Source organism: Cryptotermes secundus, unplaced genomic scaffold, assembly GCF_002891405.2.
Source record: "Cryptotermes secundus unplaced genomic scaffold, Csec_1.0 scaffold2129, whole genome shotgun sequence".
Taxonomy (NCBI): Eukaryota; Metazoa; Arthropoda; class Insecta; order Blattodea; family Kalotermitidae; genus Cryptotermes; species Cryptotermes secundus.
Window position 1 is genome coordinate 56,620 of NW_019726284.1, and position 22,995 is coordinate 79,614.

Sequence of the window (22,995 nt, forward strand, 5' to 3'; positions counted from 1 at the left end):
ACCACTGCAGACAATGACTCTGGCAAAAGACAGACCCGTCCTCTGGTCAGAGAGGGCGCCCCACAAAAACAAGACCGAAATTGTCAAACAGTAATAAATATCTGGCCATAAGCCCCAGATTGGGCTCGACACCAACAATGGCCGACTGACTGACTGGCCGTCAGTCGTAATGTGACTTCGACTTTGATTGCAGTGTCAATAACACCGTATGAAGATCGGAAGGATAGGAAATACGTTCAACATCTACATACCGATATAGTCAAAGGTAAGACGAGGGTGCATAGGAACTGGAGGAAGCTTCTCATATTTTCTCACATTGTCTCGTTAATCGTGATGTTCTCAATGTGACCAACAGGTAAGTCGTGTATTGTAAAACACTACAATAATAGTGGAATTTCTGACGAATACACTATACGGTTGGATTTTTTAAAATATTAAACTTCATTATTTATGTTGTTCATTTGAAATTATGTGCATTGTACTCAGTTGTTATGATAACATTAAGGAAAGTACCATTAAGGTGTAGTTTGGCCATACTGGATCACTGTCACAGTGAAGTAATACGCTTTGGATTTGTAGGTATTGTAGGTGAAATACGGTACAGATTTTTGTATTTTTTTTTTCGATATTATGTTAAAAATTAACGTCTATTGGTATGTGGTATATTGAGAGGTATGTATGGATTATCAATGTAAGTAGTTATAATTTCGCCGTTTAGTATGGTAGGCCACTTTATATTTTGGAAATCTAAAGCTTTCCACAAAGAAGCTAGGTTTGAATATAATTCAAAATGTTAAGTGAACCACATTGTCAAGATCACGCAACACTGATTTCACTTCTTAGGATTCAGTGATCATTTACTCAGAGTAAGCATAATCATAACACAAGGTTATAAAAGAATAATCAAATACAAATGTATTGTTTTCAGCTAAAGAATATACAAAGCTTGCAATGTCAGGACATAAAAATCAGAACAACCCTCCGGGGCTGAAGCAGATTGATCTTGACCAGATTTGGGGTGATCTCAGGGAAGGCATCGAGCAAGTGTACAATCGCCAGTGCATGCCTAAACCTCGTTATATGGAACTTTATACGTATCCTTTACATTGCATTGTAAATACAGTCATATTGATGAACTGTTTAAGAATGATGTCTTACCATTATGGCACAGGGTGAAGTGACTGGCATTTGCCTTTGCATCTAGACAGACTCTGATGTTCACACAGCCTCCCATTCAATAGGTATGGGGGGGTTCTTTCCATGCAGGAAGCTAACCACTCACCTCCATGCTGTGCTGAAGTTCAGAATGCCTGGAACTTTATCTCCTTTACCATATATGTCTTTATGTCATGGTGCATAAACACACGGACAGCATTAGCTGTTCTCATCTTTTGCATTATGGTAAAGAAAGTGGAATCTTTATTTTCTACTTACCTAGTAAAAAGTTAGTGGAATTTTCATTTACTAATATTATAAACAGAGGAAAGGAACACCCTCTTAATTTTCCATACACTTAATTTATTAGTATTATAAAGAAAGGAGCAAACTTTTTCACTTTCCACTTGTCCACTGAAAAATTGGTGTACATATTGTGTATTGTTATCACAGAAAGAACAAGTTATGATAGTTTGAAAATAATTTGCATGTAAGTCCTTCATTTACATCATTGGCTGATGATGGTGTAATGGGCAAAAATCGTGGGATTTTTTTACTCATTTCACAAAAGTTGGACTGTTGAAGTTCTAGAAACCTCAAGTCTTGACATGGAAAAGTTAAATTTAATTAATTAATTTCATTTATAAAAGTACAGATTGGTTGTCCATGAATATGGGGGGGGGAAAGATCAGAAAATGGGATTGAAATGTAGTCTTTTGGTCATGACAGTGAAAATGGCATCCATTAGCATATAAGTAGTACTGATGGTATACAGCCATGTATTAGAACAAAGGTAGTCACAGTATAGGGACCACTTTGGCCTTTCCGTTATTAATTCATCCATTCATTCATACATATGGTCATGTAATTTATTTATTTCGTCTCTATAGATCATTGTTACATGATATAGGACAAGTCAGTTACTGTACATTGGCTGATTACAATAAGAGAATAAAGTTACAATACTTAAAATTGTTTACAATAGATTAGAGTATATTACAATAGTTAAGATTTCATATAGTAATGTCCTATGTAGAACTTTCATCCAAGAATGCAGTGTTTCAAACCACCATTATTCTTTGTCCCTCTGTACCTGCCAGCAGTTAGCTGTCTGAGCTTCAGTAGTATGTAGTATTTGTAAGAGTTGGGCCCTTGCACTGCGACCTTCAATGATCTGTTGTGCTTCCCCTATGGATTAACCCTTTATTAATTGTACACTTCGAATGAAATGTAGGACTTTATTTATGGGAGTATAATAAAAGCCACTTGGTTCCATAAAGAACTGGCCCAGGTGACAACATCATAAGTAAGCTATGGCCTCATAATCATATAGGATATATGTGGCTGATTCATCTTGTAGGCACCTTTCACAGGTTGGGTCATCTGTTGATCCCACTTTGAAAAGGTGTCCTTTTAGGTGGCAGTATCCGATGTCTAAGCTTCAGGTACTTTATCATTACTGTCATGAATTCCAGGCATTGTATATTTACAAATGTACATTAGTCTCATTGTCCTTGGCAGACATATGCCCCATTATGGGAGTTTTAAAACCCTGCAGTGTAGAATTCCTCAGGATCATCAGACCTAAATTTATCAATTTCAGACTCTTACCCTTGAGTGGCCCAAAAAGATTGTACAAGGTGGTTCAAATATGACCGGGACTGATTAACCCGTTGCCGTGGTTCGTCGTGTATGTTTCGTCAGGGATTTAAATCGTCTGGGGGGGTTCGACGTGTATGTTTCGTTCAGCTGCACACCTATGTTATAACGCCCATAATAATTGATGGTTTTGCTGTAGATTGTTAGATTTTTCGCTGGCCTGTTGTCAGTAGAACAGAGTATAAATAAGACACGACTTTATCTGTGCCAAGTCATCGTTACATATGCCTGTCTTGCAGCAAAGTTCCTGTGGTTCTGGCGAGCGGTTTCTAGCTGTACTGTTATGAAAGCGTGTTTTTCTTTGCTTTGAAGATATAAACAGAAGAGACGTGATGTTTACTGTTGTATATNTGGATACCTGCTTTCCACCTGTCTTCCGCTTGGATCGGATCTTTTCCTTCACGTCTGTTGCCAGGAGGTCTGAGTAATAAGCTGCATTGACTGTTCTGGCATCTGTCAGAAAGTCTACATGGATAACCCCCTNACTGCTGTAGGAGACAACTGGCAGCTTGCATGTTCACCATTTTGTTCATGTTCATCAAAGTGCGTGGTACCCACCATGCATTCACCTTGCAATAGTGCAGGTGGTATTTCACGATGTCTTCTACACTACCAACACTGATGGACAGCATTACTCCAAGTTCCTTGATAGTCGTGCACCTATTCTCACGAATAAGCACGTCTGCAGGATCAATGTTCAGCTCGGTGATGGAAAGTTAATAGAAAGTCCGTCGAGTGTAACAATTTGTAGGTCACTTTTTATTATTATTTCTGCCTTACATGTTTCGGTTTGACACAACCATCATCAGAGGCACTTGCTATAATTATGGAAACACTGTCGCTTTTTTTGATGTTCACAATTATGTTTGTCGTGTGGACACTGCTACAGTATGTTGACGTGTAAAAGCACAAAACATGCTATGATAGTTGAGTACACTCTCAAGTTCTCACTTTTCATCCGAACCTATTTTAAGTTAAAACGCTAAAATGTTAAAATATTTGATATAAAATGCTGATCTCCTCCTGTTAATTCATCCCGAAGATGGGAGACGTCAGCTTGAGGTTGTATAGCTGCAAAGATATTATATTACTTAGGATTTTATATATTATTATATATATTGTTTAATGTTGTATTTGATTCTTGCTTACCTTATGGTTTGATATGTTCCTGTGTGCTGTGTACTGCAGTAGGAACACTACGTCTAATGTTTTTTTTATAGCCTTGTGTGTTATGACGTGGTCGGTGGTGTGTTTATACAAGTAGTGATGAAGTCAAACATGCTGTTCTGGTTATTGATTTCCTTTGCCTGTTTCTGCTCATCTATTAGTTTATTATCCTTGTAGTGGCGGTAAATTTGATATTCTTCCTTTATATTCATTAATCTACCTTTCTTTGCTACTTCAATCAGTTCCATGACTTGTGAAATTGGGCCATATTGATGTTGTCTATTTAGGATATGTTGAGCATAGGCGGAGTCATTTTTATTTAATCTTATACTTCTTATATGTTCATTATAGCGTGTTACTAATTTTCTGCCTGTTTGACCTATGTACACTTGTTGGCACCCCTGACAAGTCAACTTGTAACTTGTCAAGGAAATCAATAACCAGAACAGCATGTTTGACCTCATCACTACTTGTATAAACACACCCCCGACTGCGTCATAACACACAAGGCTATAAAAAAACATTAGATGTAGTGTTCCTACTGCAGTACACAGCACACAGGAACATATCAAACCATAAGGTAAGCAAGAATCAAATACAACATTAAACAATATATATAATAATATATAAAATCCTAAGTAATATAATATCTTTGCAGCTATACAACCTCAAGCTGACGTCTCCCATCTTCGGGATGAATTAACAGGAGGAGATCAGCATTTTATATCAAATATTTTAACATTTTAGCGTTTTAACTTAAAATAGGTTCGGATGAAAAGTGAGAACTTGAGAGTGTACTCAACTATCATAGCATGTTTTGTGCTTTTACACGTCAACATACTGTAGCAGTGTCCACACGACAAACATAATTGTGAACATCAAAAAAAGCGACAGTGTTTCCATAATTATAGCAAGTGCCTCTGATGATGGTTGTGTCAAACCGAAACATGTAAGGCAGAAATAATAATAAAAAGTGACCTACAAATCGTTACACTCGATGGACTTTCTATTAACTTTGTGATTGATAGTGTAACGGACCAAAATGAAACAATTAAAAAAAAATCGGTGATGGATGTTCGCGACCAACGATCATGTGGTTCATTCTCCACATGCTCTCTGCCCTCTCTGGAGTACTTACACCACTCAAACACATGGGTCCGTGAGAGACTCTTCCCCATACTGTTGTTGGAGTCTGTGGTGAATTTCAGTGGACCGGACGTTTTCTCCAATGAGGAATTTGATCACAATGCGTTGTTCCACGCTCCGCGGTACCTTCTCTACGCTCATCCCTCTAGCAACTCCCAGACAGCACTGAACAAGTTCTAACCCTAACAGGAGGGAGAGTGGAGGTTGTGGCTACAATCTCTCAAGGTCGCACGGCTGCTGCACAGTGTGGCTTGTTTACAAAAAAATCAGTCCCGGTCATATTTGAACCACCTAGAAGTTATAAGGATATACGAGTATAGAGATATGTATGGACTCTAGGTGGGGTAATCAAGGCCCCCTCATCCCATTTATGAAAAATCCTGAGAACTGTCACTTTCATTCTGTAACTTCGCATCATGACAACACTCCCACCTGACATTTGTATGTGACTTGCTTCACATTTAGAAGTATTTCGTGGTGTGAATGCAGCCAGTTACAGCACACATTGCTCTCACCATATGAGTACTTTGAATTTCACTGTTGCAGACTATAAGAGATGCAACTGTATACTGGACTGCTTGGATTCTAGTATGTGATGTACTCATTTACATTTACATTTATTTTCACTTCATGGATCCAATCATCTCCCCATAGGCCTGGATATAAAATATGTCACATATTACAAATATACTAGTTCTTGGGCCATCCAGCCTCCTGTCAATGGGTATCAGGGGCTTGTTCTTTGGGCATAAAGCACCCAGACCATGAAGCTGACCACTCACCTTCAAACTAGTGCCAAGGACAAGAATACATGGATCTATACATTCACTCTCCTATATGACTACACGGCATAGTGCTTAATCAGTTAAGCATAGGAACTACTTTTAGTATTATACATTTATGCCACATTTTGTTGAACAATTTTTATGTTGGTTTAATTTAGTTCATTATAGGGCCCAAAGTGAAACCAGATACACAGCACTTTACAGTTGTAGTATTACATGGTGTAAATTTCATTCACTTTGAGGTCCATAGTACTTGTGCAGCACATGCTAGGACATATCTTGCTGCATATTCACTTGATAGAAAAATGGCTTGCAAGAAAGTTGTAGATATCCATAAAATATAATTTGCTATGTTTCGCACAATATTTTTAAAAGTTTCGCAGATTTCATTTATTGTTATTCAGTCATCACAGTTCTTGTATAAACACACCATGCATTTCATGTATACATGTTTTGGCCTGTTGTGGTGATCAGCAGCAACGCAAGAGATATAACAGTCACCCATCTTTCTATCTGCTATACCTCCCTACACTGGCCAGTGTTTACACATTGGAGTGCATTTATACAAGTCTGTCATCTATGTAATTCCCTTATGTTATAAAATTTATACCTGATGATGGCCACAATAGGCTGACGCACATAGTACATTCAAATGCGTGGTATGTTTATACCAGAATTGTGTCTACTGAATAATGATAAGCATAGTTTTACACCCAACATGATGCTGTAGTATAATAGCTCACAGAGTTCAGTAAATTTTGTTTCGATTCTGCCTTTTTATGAGACTGGAATTGCACTGCCGAGTGTCATTTCTGATGCAGTACTAACCATTACTTACTTACTTGCTTACTTACTTACTTACTTACTTACTTACTCACTCACTCATGGAGCTGAGCCCTTCTTGAGGAGCCACAAATTCTGCAGCTACTCAAAAATTTCCCAGCATTTTATGGAACCTGAAGGTTCATTACCATGTTCACAAGCACCTTCCACTGGTCCCTACCTGAGCCAGATCAATCCAGTTCATAGTATCCCATCCTATCTCTCAAGATCCATTTTAATATTGTCCACCAATGCCTTGGTCTTCTCAGTGGTCTTTTTCCTTCTGGCTTCCCCATCAATATCCTATAAGCATTCCTCATCTCCCCCACTCATGCTACATGCCCTGCCCACCCAATTCTCCTTGACTTGATCATTCTAATTATACTTCAAGAAGAGTACAAGAATTTAGGAAGTGGTATAGTTCAAAATACAAGGAGTGATGCAATGCAGAATGCTTATAGTGTAACAGTGCGAAGCTTAGATTGTGGTTTCTCAGACTTGGATAATATGCTTAGTGATGTAACTCATAGTGATAATAGAAATCCAGTACAAAGTTCTGATTACAGACCCTTGGACTTGGAAAATTTTACCAGTGGTCAATCAAGCATTGGAAATTGTGCCATGCTTCTTTCAGTGCATTTTTTCACTTTATTTCCTCTAGTAAACAGAAAGGGTTTACAAGGCCTTCGGAAACTAGATCTGTTGATTTTTTATGGATCTACTTTATCAATCTTCTGGGTTGTTTGATAAGTTTAATAAACTTCTGATTCTTGTACATCAAAATATCAGAGCCCTCATTAGTAAAACAGAGGAAATAACTGTTTCTTTAAATTTAGATAATATCGGTCCACAGTTCTCTGTTTCTCAGAGCATCGTATGTCAGATAACAATTTGAGTCTTGTAAATATTGAAAATTATGTATTAGGGTCTTGCTTTTCTAGATTTAGGTTTCAAAAAGTTGGTGTATGTATATTTGTTTATAAGGATATTCACTTTAGTCAAGTCAATTTATTAAATTTTTCAGTGGAAAGAAAAATTAGAAATATGTGTTGTTAAATTTGAATTTAATGGCTGGAGGTTAATTATAGTATGTTTATGCAAATCTATTGCTGGAGATTTTTGTCAATTCTTGGAACAGTTAGAACAAGTTTTATTATTCTTGTACAAACCAACTATTGAGGTTTTGGTGTGTGTGGAGACTTCAGTGTTGACTGTTTACTAAACAATAAGGCCACACCATAGCTCAAGCAGTTAGTCACTGGCTACCCACCGTGGCAGCCTGGGTTCAGTCCCGGGTCTGGTCAAGTGGGATTTGTGGTGGACAGAGTTGCGCTGGGGCAGGTTTTCTGCGAGTACTTCAGTTTCCCCTGCCAATCTTCATTCCACCAATTGCTCCACAATCACCCTTACCTATCATCTGGGGCTGGTACAATAGGCCAGAAGTGGCCGCAGTACAAGGGACTTAGTCCCACCCCACTAGCAATATAAAAAATACTGTTAATTTTCTCACTAGATTTCATAATAATTATGCCTCAGCTATTGATAATGTCTTTGTAGATGAATCAAGATTACCTTCTTGTACATACGAGTATATTATTTCCTTTATCCAATGCACTGTCTGATCATGATGTGCAGTGGCTTATACTCTATAAATTTTTTGTTACTGTTAATAGAATCAATAATAAACTAAGAAATAAATTCAAATCTAGATGAATTACTTGTGAAACTATTAATTATTTTTCTGAACAGTTATCACATGAAACATGGGATGAAGTTTATCATAATACTGATGTTAACGATGCTTTTAACAAATTTTTATTAGCATCTTTAAACATTAATGATGCAAGTTTTTCTATTGTTTACTTAAGTAACAACAGTGACAAAAATTGGACTACTACTGGCATTAAAATATCTTGTCAACATAAAAGAATTTTATATAATATTAGACACAGTAATGATCAAAAAATAAAACTTTATTTTAAAAACTAATGTCTCATTTTAAGAAAAGTAATTTGTCAAGCAAAAAAAAAAAAAAGACTAAGTAAGATTTGAAGTTTTCATGGCTGTGACTATGAAGAAAGCAGTCTTCTGGAATGTGATGCCATGTAGATGTGGTGTTAACCGATGTTTCAGAGGAACATAGCGCCTCCATCTTCAGGATAGAAGGAAAAATAAAATCCGCAAGCGAAGAAGCAGTGAGAGCAGGTGCAAGCAGACTAATGTCAGAAATAAACTCAGCTATATGAGAGCAGGGAAGGAAGAGGATGAGTCTACATGTGAAATCAGTGGAGAGGGAGAGAGGAAGGGTCTGGGACAGGAGCAAGGTTAGAGCAGGTATAGGATATTGTGTGGGGGGAGAAAGGCAAGGTCAATGGGAGGGCATTAACCCTTAAGCTGGGGCTTGCTATGCGAGTCGGTCATGGACTGCGTGGCCTTGCGGATCTGGCGTTATGTCCCAGGGGGTGTTTTAGGGAACAGATGACTTGCTGAGACAAAACCCCCCTTTTCTGTTCATATTGTTGGAATGGAGTTCAATCTCAGTGGCTTCCTTAATGATGCGATCCATATACCGGGTCTTGGTGGCAAGGATGGAGGTATTCTGAAGTTGAATGCGGAGTCCCAAATTGATGCTGTGTTCAGCTACAGCTGACTTGTCCAGATGTTCAAAACAGATGTGCTGCTGATGCTCCTTCAACCTTGTGTCCATGTAGCAGCCTGTCTGCCCAATATAGACCTTGCCGCACTCACATAAGATGCTGTATACACCCAGTGTCCTTAGTCCCAGGCTATCTTTGACCACCTGGAGGAAACTGGATAATTTGTTTGGAGGCAGACTCACTGATTGATGACAGGACTCTGCTGGTACGGTTGAATATAGTCCCAACATAGGGCAGGAAGGTGGCTGAGCCCAGTTTATCTTCAGGCCGGCTGATGTTGGGCAGACGGTTGTATCCGTTCTTCCTGAATACATCCCCCAGGAGCACCAACTCCGCATCTAGGCTGTCTTGATCACAAAGAGCTCTAGCCCAGTGCACCAATGTGGAAAGTGCAGCTTGCTTGTTGGAAGGGTGGTGGTGGTGGTACACAGCATTAAGGTAGAGGTTTATATGGGTGGATTCATGGTACACTCTATGGCCCAGAGAACCATTGGGTCTCCTGTAAATATCTATATCCAGGAAGGGCGGTGACCCTCAATTTCACTCTCCATTGTGAACTGAATGCACTGGTGGATACTGTTTAGATGGTTCAGGAAATCCTTAAGCTTGTCGGGCCCGTGTGGCCAGATGACGAAGGTGTCATCCACGTAGCAAAACCAGCAATGGCGCTTCAAAAAAAAACTACATTATAATCAGTCAATTGAAACTTGTAATAACAGAATAAAAACTTTTTGGAATATCATAAGAAATGTATTTCGTAAGTCTACTAGAAACAATCATGTGCCTTCTTCGTTTAAAATGGCTAATATGAATTTTCAGTTTAAAAGTGCAGCTGATATTTTCAGTGAGTATTTTCTGAATATAGCAGATAATTTATAAACACACATTGATAATAGTAATTCACCTCTTGAATTATTAAAGAATGCTTATCAGACTCTTTTTCCGAGCATGAAAGTTATTCCTGTAACTAGGGGAGAAATTATTGGTATAGTTTGTTCCCTAAAATCAAAGAAGTCTTCTGGCTATGATGGTATTATGTCAAAAATATTAAAATTGTGTAGCCTGGCTATACGTGAGCCCTTCTCTTATATTTGCAACATGTCTGTTATGACTGGTGTATTTCCTTATCATTTGAAGTATGCAGTTATAAAGCCTTTATATAAAAACGGTGATAAAGCTGATGTAAGAAACTATAGACCTATTTCTGTGTTGACTGTATTTAGTAAAGTTTTAGAAAAAAACTATGTATCATAGATTAAATCAGCATCTACAACTGAATAATATAGTGGTGCAAGAACAGTTTGGTTTTAGGAAAACTTATCGCTGGTCATGCTGCTTTTTCACTTACCATTGACATACTTCAAGCCTGGAGTGATAAACTTCTAATTGTAGTGATTTTTTGTGACTTTGCCAAGGCATTTGACTGTGTTATTCATGAGATATTGATATCCAGATTAGAATATTATGGTGGTCATGATTGTAATTTAAATTGGTTCAAATCCTCTCTATCAGATAGAAAATGGGGGCATGGGATAGCATAGTTGGTTGAGGGGCTATGCTACAAGCCGGAAGGTCACGGGTTCAAGTCCTGATGAGGTCACTGGATTTTTTTCAGTTGCCCTAATCCTTTCAACCACACTATGACCCTGGGTTTGACTCAGCCTCTAACAGAAATGAGTACCAGGAATTAATTAAATAATTTTCCTGGGGAGTAAAGCGCGGCTGGCGCATAAGGCTGATAACCTTACCGCCAACTTTGAGCCGATTGTCTAGATAATGTAGGACCCTCAACGTCTCACAATCCTATGGGCCTTCATGGCCTGTTACAGGGATAGCTTTTCTTTTTTTTTTTTTTAATCATATAGAAAACAGAGTGCATCGCAGAATTGACGATCATGATATTTTCATTTCATGCATCCTGTTGTGTTACAATATACAACCTCATTTATTAACCATCACAACACAACAAATATCAAGGTCAGTGCACAGCCACGGCTCTGCTACATGTTTCGGCTATCAGTAGCCATCATCAGGCAAATACATGGTTAAACATATATACATTCCCTAAGGTACGGACAATACTTTGTAAGATGAGGCACCGACTAAACAGTTAACATTTACTACATCTACAACACGAGCCTCCTATACAATCTTATATACAAAATAAAAATATAGAATATTCCAATTTGTCCGTGGGAATGTACAAAATTACAAAACCAACGACTGATTCAGTGTTATAAAACATCAATTAAAATTTTATTCTTGTTTTATACTATAACTTCTGTTTTATATAATCTGATTTACTGTATTTTTTACATCAAGTGTTTTATATGATTAATAGTATTGTATCCAGTTTAATAGTACTGCAGTTCAGTGGTGTATATATGTTAGCCATGTATTTGCCTGTTGATGGCTTCTGATAGCTGAAACATGTGGCAGAGCTGTAGCTAGGCACTGACCTTGATATTTGTTGTGTTGTGACAGTTAATAAATGAGGTTGTATGATCATGATTATTTCTCCAAATGGAAAATAGTTAAGCAAGGAATTCCTCAGGGGTCAGTCTTAGAATCACTTCTGTTTATTATGTATATTAATGACTTGCCTTTATATATCAATAAATTTTCCAGACTTTTTCTCTTTGCGGATGACATTAGTATTTTGGTCACTGGAAAGAAGCATTGTGCACTTAAGTACAAAGTTGCGGATACCTTGTCTCTCATTGTAAATTAGTTTATAGCGAACAAGTTGGTCTTAAATATTAACAAAATATATTATTAATTTTGCTCTTAAACAGTCTGCCAACTCTTTGCTGGCAGTATCCTTTGGAAATGTGGTAATGAATGAAGTCCCTGAAATAAAATTTTTGGGTATACAAATTGATAATAAACTGAATTGGAAGAGTCATGTGAATACATCCTTCCTAAACTCAGTTCTGCTATTTTTGTAATTAGGAGTTTATCTCATTTTATGAATTTAAAATCCCTGCGAATGGTGTATTTTTCTTACTTTCATTCTATCATTAAGTATGGAATAGTCCTCTGGGGCAATTCAACTAATAATTCCAGAGTTTTTAAATTACAAAAGAAAGTAATAAGGACCATATTGGGAGTGCGACCCAGAGACTCTTGTAGAAGCCTTTTTAAGAAATTAGATATTTTACCATTGTCATGTGAATATATTTTTTCTTTCATGTTGTTTATGATAGACAATCAAAATAATTTCTGAAGAAAGCAGTCTTCTGGGATTTGGTACCGTGTATATGTGGTGTTGACCGACGTTTCGGAGGAACGTATCGCCTCCATCTTCAGGGTAGAAGGAAAAATATAAGAAATCTGCAGGCGAAGAGACTGTGAGAACCAGTACAAGCAGACTGGTGTTGGAAATATACACAGCTATGTGTGAGCAGTGAAGGAAAGGGAGAAGGTCAAGTCTACATGTGAAATCAGTGGAGTGGTGGGGGGGAAGGAGCTGGGACAGAAGCAGGGTTTTGTGTTGGAGGAGAGAAAGGCAAGGTTAAAGGATGGGCACTAACCCTTAAGCTGGGGGGTGGGGGTTGTTATGTTAGTTGGTCATGGCCTGAATGTGCTTTTAGTCCACAAGCGAACTATACCGACTGAGTGACCACCGCTTGTCAGCGAAGTTATTGTCAACTTTAGTGGATACGTAACAGATAATATTTTTTTTAAACAATCTGACAGAGTGCAGATATTGGGGAGCAACTGTAACAGATCAAAATCTAATAATGTTACCCATTTCCCTAAGGTCTGTTTCATGTTCTTGTTCCTCAATTCATCATTTATCATGATGTTTCCCTGATAGAGTAATGCAATCATTATTTCTCTCATGCGTGTTACATTGCCATCCCATCTCAGCCCATAATTTATCCCTTTTCAACAAATATTCCAGGGGTTTTCATGCTGGTTTGTGCATTGGTATATGTCATAATGTTTATCAACACACATTCATTTGTTTGTGGCGTTGTCAGAAAATATAATAAATCGTCAAACACTATTCAGATTTTTATTTGGAGAACTTCTGAGAAATGAATGCATGTTGATTGTAGCAGTACCAGATATTATATGTGAATCTTATTGATGGTACACAAGTAATGTCTATGAAATTTATATCCACTCACATTCTGTATTAGGGTGAATTTAAATGTTGTGCAGTCATACACCTTCCGTGAAAGAGGGTTAAGGATGGCCACACACCCACTGCATCAAGACAAGCATCAAGACATGAGACAAAAGACGCAGTCTTGCTTCATTTATGATTCGTCAGCATCATGACTAAGACCCATGTGTGGTGGTTTTCATAATCTCATTTGTTTCAGCTGCGCTTCTTTCTTTGCGTCATGTCACAGACATCATGTCTTGACTGTTACATGTCTTGACACATGCCACGTCTGGTATATATTAATTAATCAGACAGTATTATGTAAACATTACAGATGTTTCCCATTGTTCAGTATTTCCATTCCCTTGTGTACTTCATATCACCTTGGTTCATATGTTATCCTCAGTTGACTGACATTACTAGAAAACATTTGTTAAATGCTTTTATGAATTTTCTTAACAAGATTTTCTAGACATGTCTATAACTATTGTACAAGTGTACATCAACAAATAAACCGTAGTACATCCACCAAATCCAAGAAGGGACAAGTGTCTGGTGGAGCACAGCTTGTAGGTCTGGAGCTCTACAAGAGGCTACGAGATTTCCTGCGCAATTATCTCATCAGCTTACTCAAGGTTAGTGTCATCATCCTTCCTAATAGTAGGTTTATGTAGCATTTTATGAATGTCAAGTACTCCACAGATGTGGGCCTTGATAGTTGCAAGGCCTGTCTGTTATGGAACCCAAAGATATGGTGCCGTGTTTGCATGATACTGTCCTGAAGTAATTGAATCCAGCCCACACACTCAAACACAGTGTCTTTCGGGTCATCCATCATCTCATATGTTAGTTTTTCAGAAGGGAACTTATTATGCTGGGATTGACACCTAACCTTTTCCAATTAAAGATCTGTCCCATAATACAAAACAATTTAAATTGGCTTGAAAGGATGATGATGTATGCTGTACAGAACTATAAGGCTTATTTTGGACTTTATCCATCGTCTGGTATATATAAGACAAAGATGGTGATGGAGACTAGCTCTTTCTAATGGGCCCAACTGAGTAGGTCTATCCTGCCCCATCCACCTGAGGATGGAGACATATCCAGTTTCCGAAACATTGTTGTTTTTTGTCTTATATATACCAGATGATGGATAAAGTCCAAAATAAGCCTTATACTTGTAGTTCTGTACAATTTAAATTGGCCCTGAAAAATTTCTTCTGTTCCCATTCATTTTATATGTTGGACGAGTATTTTAAATACAAGATCAACTAAACTTTTTATACTGCTGTTTATGTGGTATATTGTATGAAAGACTTTCAGTTGATATTTGTATATATTGTATATATTCTCGATTCCAGACACGTTACAATATATTTTTAAGGAATTAGCTTAATAAGGTATTACTGTCTAGTTGATACTGAGAAAATTTGCCCAAGTGTTAACTTTTCTGCATTGTACGTGGTGCAATCCAAAAGTTCTCGAAATATATTAATAAAAACTATTACATCTTACCTAGATCTTATTCTGCACCATCACCTTCAAAGTAGTCCCCTTGGGAGCGCATACACCGATCCCAGCTTTCCTGCCACTTTTCAAATGCAATCTGGAAGTCTTTCTTTGTTAGGGTGTTTAGTATCGTCTGCGTTTCCGCTTGAATTTCCTTAACTGTATCAAATCTTCGCCCCTTCAACTTGATTTTCATCTTGGGGAAGAGAAAGAAGTCGCATGGAGCTAAGTCTGGCGAGTACGGTGGGTGGGGAACAACTGCCATCTTGTTTTTAGCCAAAAATTCCTGCACAGTGTTAGCCATATGCGGTTGTGCGTTGTCATGGTGGAGTACCCAGTCGCTCGTGCACCACTTCTCTGGACGTTTTCTCCTCATGTTCTCCCTCAAATGCCTTAGAACTTCTTGATAGAACTCTTTATTGACTGTCTGACCAGGAGGGACGAACTCCTTATGAACAATCCCGTCAATATAAAAAAAAAACAGATCAACATGGTCTTAATGTTGCTCTTGTCGACCTTTTTTTGGCCGAGGTGAAGAAGGGCTGTTCCATTGCAACGATTGCTGCTTGCTTTCAGGGTCGTAGCCATAAACCCAACTTTCGCATCACCAGTGACAACCTTCAAAAGAAAGTTTGGATCCTCTTGAAGCAGTTGCTGAAGTTCCCTGCAGACTTCCAAGTGATGCTGCTTCTGTTCATTTTGCAGCAGTCATGGCACAAACTTCACCGCAATCCTCCTCATGTTCAGTTCCTCTGACAAAATTCGTTGACATGTACCATAACTTAGTCCCAAAGTGTTACAGAGGTCTTGGATGGCCAGTCTACGATCTTGGAGAATCAGATCCCTAACTTTCGCCACATTTTCTGGTGTTTTGCCCATTGACGGCCGTTCCAAAGGGTCGTCATCATCAGTCAATGTTCGGCCATTTTTAAAACGCTTATACCAGTTGTAAGTTTGTGTCTGGCCTAAACTATTTTCACCAAAAGCTTGCTTCAACATTTGGTGCGTTTCTGCAGCGGTTTTCCAAAGTTTGAAACAAAACTTTATACATACTCGCTGCTCTCTCAGGTCAGCCATCACAAAACTGCAAACTCACGGAAACACAACAATGGAAATATGTTCAACAATAAACCCAACCACTCAACTCAATGCCGCTTGCTACACTGATTCAAGAAGGATGTGTGAGGAGACACCTAGCGGTATTTCGATGTACACATAACCATTCGCATGCAAAATTAAAATTTCGGAAACTTTTGGAAGATAGCTGGCTCAGATCTCAGTCAGGACTTCAGCTATACTGACTGAGACTTTTCTTTGTTTTCCTTAGTCGCTACAGACAGGTGTTCTGATAGTACCTCAGATTAGGTCATGGCTACTTCATTTTTCATCCTTTCCAGTTCATCGTTCATTAAGCAACCCATCATTTGGTTATAAGCTCCAGGGGTTTACTAGATCCCATGCAAATGTAGGAACATCAACATGGGTGAGATGGGTCACTCGATTGAAGAACATTTTGTAAAATCTCCAGCTCTGTCATCTGTAACTGCCATTCTTTATGGTAAAGAAATGTATGGTGACTATCACTGTTTAGTAATTTTATGATGACAAGAAACCTGTGGTATATGATTAACAGTGTATAACAGTTAACAGAATGATAGATATTTTAGTGCTAGGAGATGTGAGTGCAGGAATGTTTAATTCAGTCACCACAAATTAATCACTTCTTAATGTGTATGCCAGATTCAATTATGAATAACTTGTTTACAAGAAGACAGAATCTGCAGTGATCTGTACTACACATGCCTTTTGAAGACAAGTACAGTCAACTCTCGATTATCCGGGATAATGGTGGGGATGGAAACCATGATTAATCGAAAACCCGGTTAAGACAAATTTTATTAAAAGTAGTACTGTAATACTGTACCTTCATAATACTATAGGCCTACCTGTATTTAAATTTATTCAACCTCATTTTTATGTCATCTCATGGCCTGTTTAATACTTTTTTTTACATTACACTGAAGTATGAATTAGTTATTTCAATCACAGTCTTCAACAACATCCAACACTTTTTACGAATATTCACACTTAAAAAAAATTTAATATTGTCGTTTACTTTTTCACGGCATTTTCCTTTTTCTGTTAATATTTAACACAACGCGCTTTTACACCCTGACATTTTGCTAACGCACTTGAAGATCGATACAAAGAGACCAACTGGGGCGGTGTATCTGTCCTTGAAACTTTCCACAAATCCTTGCATTCTTTCACCCCTACCCTAGAACATTGTGTTAGCATAACAGGACCAAAGAATGCAGAGCGCCGTTCACACTAGTGCGAAAATCGTGTTACAACTCACCATGTGAAACAAAAGTGAATGAATATTAAACAACATATAAGCCTCAAAAAAGTCTGAGTAGCCCCGGTTAAGCCGCAAACCAGTTAATCCGCCCCTGGATAATCGAGAGTTGACTGTATCATATCTCTCTCAGTTTCTGACATTCTTGCAAACCAGTGACCACCATGCATGAAATCACAGAGTATTGTACATAGGGTTGTGACATCAGATCTGTTGTGGGAGGTGAATCAGAAGGGACTGAATAGGTATCTGCTGTGTAATGAAACAGAGTTTATCTCCTCTGTTGCTCTACAAAATGTAAAGATTATGTAAGATTTGAGGCTTTCACGGTGGTGACTGTGAAGAAAGCAGTCTGCTTTTACCGGTTCTCACTGTCTCTTCGCTTGCAGATTTCTTATATTTTTCTTTCTACCCTGAAGATGGAGGCAATACGTTCCTCCGAAACGTCGGTTAACACCACATATACATGGTGCCAAATCCCAGAAGACTGCTTTCTTCATGTAAAGAGTAGTTAGTGTATTAAGAGCAGTGAAATGTTATAAAGAAAGGACTGCCAAAACAGAGCTATTAGTGTGACAGTCAGAGAGCAGACCACTCTCACAAAAAGAAGTTTAGTGTGACAGAGAGCAGACCACTCTCACAAAAAGAAGTTTAAATACACCCATCAAAGCAAACAACCTGACTGTATTTGTGCAAATTTACAAATTTCTGAACTTTGTTAAATAGGATATAGTTGTGCAACAAATGGTAGTTTTGTTTTTAAATTGTAATTTTTATATACATGGATTTTGTCATAAGACCAGCAATTTGTTATTGTTTTACCAAAAGTTTGTTATCTTTCTTGGCTTTATCTTTGCTATGGCAGTTGGTGGCCAATGCTAAGACATGTTTAGCATGATAAATTTATTAGTAGAAAGGAGTTCATAGTTTTCATTCATAGCCTACTTCCTTCATTTTATAAGTATATATACTCGTATATATGTAGTATATTCATGATTGTTCATATACCTGTCCATTGCTTTGTCTCAGTTCTTAATGAAATTTAATATGAACATGGCACTAGAGACCACTCCACCTTTGGTCTTTTTAATCTCCTGCAGTCAGCAGTACAAACTTGGGAGTCATGCAGATCTCCAAGGTATGGCAGAAGTGCCTCTTAAAGAATCATATAGGGCTTTGAAATGTTGAATGGTAATAAGAGCTTTAAAAATTTTGTAATGTTAATTTTCCTATAAAATGTAAAATAACAGCATGACAGCCATGCAGAATTTGTATTTATCTTTTGATTTTATGGACGTAATTAATGGAGAATGGGAGATGAGTGTACAAAATTTTTTTTATAGGTAGATCATAAACATACCAACAGATTCTTCATGAACCATTTCATATATGCGAACAGTTATAAACAAGGCAAAGATGTTCATCTTTGAGGATGTTTGTGACAAATTTACCTTGGAATTGTGCACAGAAACAGATTACTAAATTATTGATTTATGAGGGGGTACCCAAAAAAACCAAACTTATTTATTCAGATTTTAAGCACAAACCTTCAATCCCCTTCAAAGTACTCCCCACTTACACTAATACACTTGTCTAGTCTTTTATTCCATTTTTCAAAACATTGTCTAAATTCATCTTTTGCGATGCTTGACAGCGCCTCCGTCATTTTTTCCTTCACCTCAGCAACATCAGCAAAATGCTGAAAAAAAGTTTTGATCATTTCGGGACTCTTCTTTCAAAGCACAGCATGCTTCCACGCGACCTTGTTTTTGTTCAGCAGTCAGCAGTCATGGCACGAATTTCGCAGCCACCCTTTTNGAGTTTCTGTTCCACTTTTCCCAAGCAAAAAGCAGAATTTCACCGCCGCACGCTGTTCACGAAAATCAGCCATTTCAAAAACGACGATCACACAAAACAGTTGTCACTATAAACTCTGCCGAAACTAGTCCTTAACTTCTGAAGCAACGGTAGTCGGCTTATCGACTCAGGAATGTTAGCTCTATGTGCTCATAGCGGCAAAACGCGGTACTATAAAAGCTCTGCCCAGAAAAAAAATTAGTTCAGTTTCTTTTGGGTACCCCATCATATGTGAGGATAGTCCATAAAGTATCTGCAAAATATTCATACTGGCCCTGCTGCTGTATGTGCATGCAGTTGTAAGCATGGAACGTCCTGTGTTCTAGTGACATATTTGACTGCCTTTCATCTCTCTTTCACAACTACTGAAGTCAGTGCGGTGCATATGCTGAGGATGAGCAGCATGTAGTGGTTTGATTTTTAGGCGCTAAAGGTGTAAGAAGTGTGGAAATTCATTGGAGATTATCAGCAGAATACAATATCACTGTTTTGTGCAGCAAACTGTATGTAAGTGGAATAACATTAAAAAATGGTCAACCAAATATCACTGATGAACAGTTAGAGCATTTGTCCCTATCAACTACTGCAGAGAACATTGAAGAAATCTGAACACTAATTCTTGACAATAGGAAGGTTGAAGAAAGCAGTCTTCTGGGATTTGGCACCGTGTATATGTGATGTTAACCGCACCGCCGTGAAAGCCTCAAATCTTACAATAGGAAGGTTACTATTGTAGTGACAAAGCAGTTGCAAAGTAGTCATGGTTGTGTCTGTGAAATCATCCACCACAGACTTTACTTCCATAAGTTTGTGCAAGGTGGGATCCAAGACAGCTTGCAGTATACCATAGACATAACTGTCCAGACTTACATAACTGCCTTCTGAAGTGGTATGAGGAATGTGAAGGCTTGTTGGCTCCAATTTTTATGACATGTGGATCTGCCACTACACACCTAGTACAGCTCTTATAATATGGAATGAATACACCTGAATTCACCCATTAAAGTGAAGTTCATATCTCAACCAGCAGTGGGATAGGTTATGCTCACACTTCTGAAATTCACAAAGTCAGATCTTTGAGCATTACTGGGAAAGGGGTATGATGAGATGCCATGTGACAGGCTGATGGTGGCGATTTGGCGTAAACACAGATATCAACTGTTGAAAGGTATTGTGCTATTGCAGGACAATGCATGCCCCCAGACTGGTGCCCACATGTTGAAACACTAGATCAGTTATGTTTTGAGATTTTAGAACATCAACTGTACAGCCATGACCCTGCTCCATCAAATTTTCATGTGTTTGGACTCCTCAGAGGCTCGTTAAGAAGCCGTTATTTTTCGAGCAGCCATGAGCTAAAGGAGGTGTTTACATATCTTGCCACAGAGTTGAAAGCTCATTTTGTTGATGGCATACATAAACTTCTGCAGCACAGGACAGATTATAGCAAGGTGACTGTGTAGAAGAGTGATGTGCTTGTGAATAATGTGTTCCTCTTGTGGTAATTTTAGTAAATATGTTGCATATATGTCTGACTTCTACCATCTTAGTTCTTGCCAACCTCATCATGCAGACTAAAAGCATTTGAAGGAAAGTAGACATAAGTTTTTTCAGAACCACTTCCTTTACTCGTTCACATAAAATTCTTGTAGAATATAAAATAAATGTTGGGCATTTTGTTATCTTTGCAGGATGGTATTGACCTGATGGATGAAGATGTGCTTCAGTTCTATACACGACAGTGGGAGGAATATCAGTTCAGTTCTAAGGTGCTTAATGGTGTCTGTGCTTACCTCAACAGGTGAGGAATAGTAATATTTTCCACCTAATACATTCTTGTTCATATGATGATATGCTTTTCTGGCGTTTTTTGGAATAATAATCTCCAGTAGCTCTTATGCAGTAACCAAATGATGTAAGAGTTGAAGAGACTGAAGTATGTATCAGTTTTTCAAGAGAAGCATTTTTAATAATATTATTATATTATATTTCAGCATCCTGTTGCATTTGGGGCACCATTTTAAATTTTAAAATTTTTGATAATGTAAGATTTTAGAGACTGAAGGTATATGCCATTTTTTCAAGAGAAACATTTTTCCAGTTGAAAATGCCCCTTTTAGTCGTCCCTTAGTGATGACTACTCATCCCCATGCTGAAAGTGGCATTTAAGAACCCGGCAGTGTTAAAGCTGTTTCAGTTCCACAGACATGAAATATGAAGCCCCTGACCACCATTTCAGCTGTTCCAACAATTACATTTAACACCAGTAAATATCTACTTGATTGTAAGTTTTGAGGTTTTCACGGTGATGACAATGAAGAAAGTCATCTTCTGGGTTTAGGCACCGTGTATTCTTCGTTTTGGCCAACGTTTCGGAGGAACGTAGCGCCTCCATCTTCAGAGCAGTTGAATGGCTTTGAATGCGGAGAGCAGTAGATGTAGTGATAGGATGTGAAAGGCGCTGCTTATATATGAAGTAGGCAGGGGGTGGTTGGTTAGGGAGAACGGACCAATGGGAGCAGTAGGGAGCGATTAAGACCATATATGGTGTTGTGTTGACTAAGGGTGGGGGGAACGGCCAGTAAATCCATGATACTTGAGGTCAGTAGCACTAGGAAGTGCGGTAGACAAGAAGAACCGGTAGGTTGGGGACAGGCTATAGACGTCAATGACATGACGAAGAACTGGTGTGGCTAGTTGGATTCTCTGAGTGAAGAGATGCTTCCGTGTCTGTCGAGATAGTGAGAGCGATAAAGGCCATAGATGTAGTGTGCTAAGGTAGGGGGGGGGACGGCCAGTGAATCCTGGAAACTTGAGGTCAATAGAACTAGGAAGTGCGGTAGACAAGAAGAACCGGTGGTTGGGGACAGGCTACTGACGTCAATGACATGACGAAGAACTGGGGTGGCTTGTGGGATTTCTCTTGATGGTAGAGATGAGTGGCTTCCATGGAAGCTCTGATATAATTAAAAACAGTAAAATAAAATTTAATTTTGGCTGAGAAAGTGATCAGAATTTCATTAAATATTTGTGACTGGAAAGATTAAGTTATTTTTACATGTGCAGAAGTGTCAGAGGTTAGAGTGAGTTTTCATTAACATATTTTCAGTTCATCATTCACTTGTCCTTATTTCAGGCATTGGGTCCGAAGAGAGTGTGAAGAAGGCCGTAAAGGAATCTACGAGATATATCAACTTGCCCTGGTGACATGGCGGGATAACTTATTTAAGCAGCTTAATAAACAGGCTAGTATAATTGCTATGACTGGTACTCCTGCTGTAATTTTAATTTCATTTGTAATATTCATTTATATGTTAACCAGTTAAAGGATTTGATCCTGTTAATTTCCTTGGATTTTTTCAAGCATGACTTGCAGACTTGCATGTGGTATGTTCCAGTGACTAAAGATTTATAAACAATAATCTGCTTGGCACTAACTTCGCCAACAAGTGGTGGTCACTCATTCGGTATAGTTCGCTTGCGGATTAAAGCCATAGAGTTGATCTTCTCATCCTAGCTAAGTAAACTAATTCAATAGAATAGAATCCTTCTTGAGGATCTGGTAGTCACTCACGTAGTCAAGAAATTCCCCAGCTTCCATGAAATCTGAAGTATCTTAAGCCAGTTGAGTTCAGGACATATCCTCATATCATATTTTGCGAGATCCATTTTAGTAAAAGAAAGCTTGCTGCCTGTTTGTCTTTTTGTGTATCTCCCCCCCCCCCTTTCTTTTTTTTTTTTTTTTTTTTTTTTGTCGTT

General features: G+C 38.2%; 1 protein-coding gene across 2 annotated transcripts in view; it reads left to right on the forward strand.

Moving 5' to 3' along the window:
- Positions 1–264: 264 nt before the first annotated feature.
- The window catches only part of LOC111864182 (cullin-1), a 50,205-nt gene continuing 27,474 nt past the window's right edge, over positions 265–22,995 (forward strand). The window contains exons 1-5 of one of the 2 annotated variants that reach the window (XM_023851245.2): positions 265–355; positions 929–1,094; positions 13,981–14,143; positions 20,928–21,037; positions 22,373–22,481. In XM_023851245.2, the coding sequence (XP_023707013.1) occupies positions 952–1,094; positions 13,981–14,143; positions 20,928–21,037; positions 22,373–22,481 (525 nt within the window). In that variant the 5' untranslated portion in view covers positions 265–355; positions 929–951. Of the gene's footprint in view, positions 356–540; positions 673–928; positions 1,095–13,980; positions 14,144–20,927; positions 21,038–22,372; positions 22,482–22,995 lie in introns of those variants that run through there. The other variant, XM_023851244.2, reaches the window with a different exon arrangement.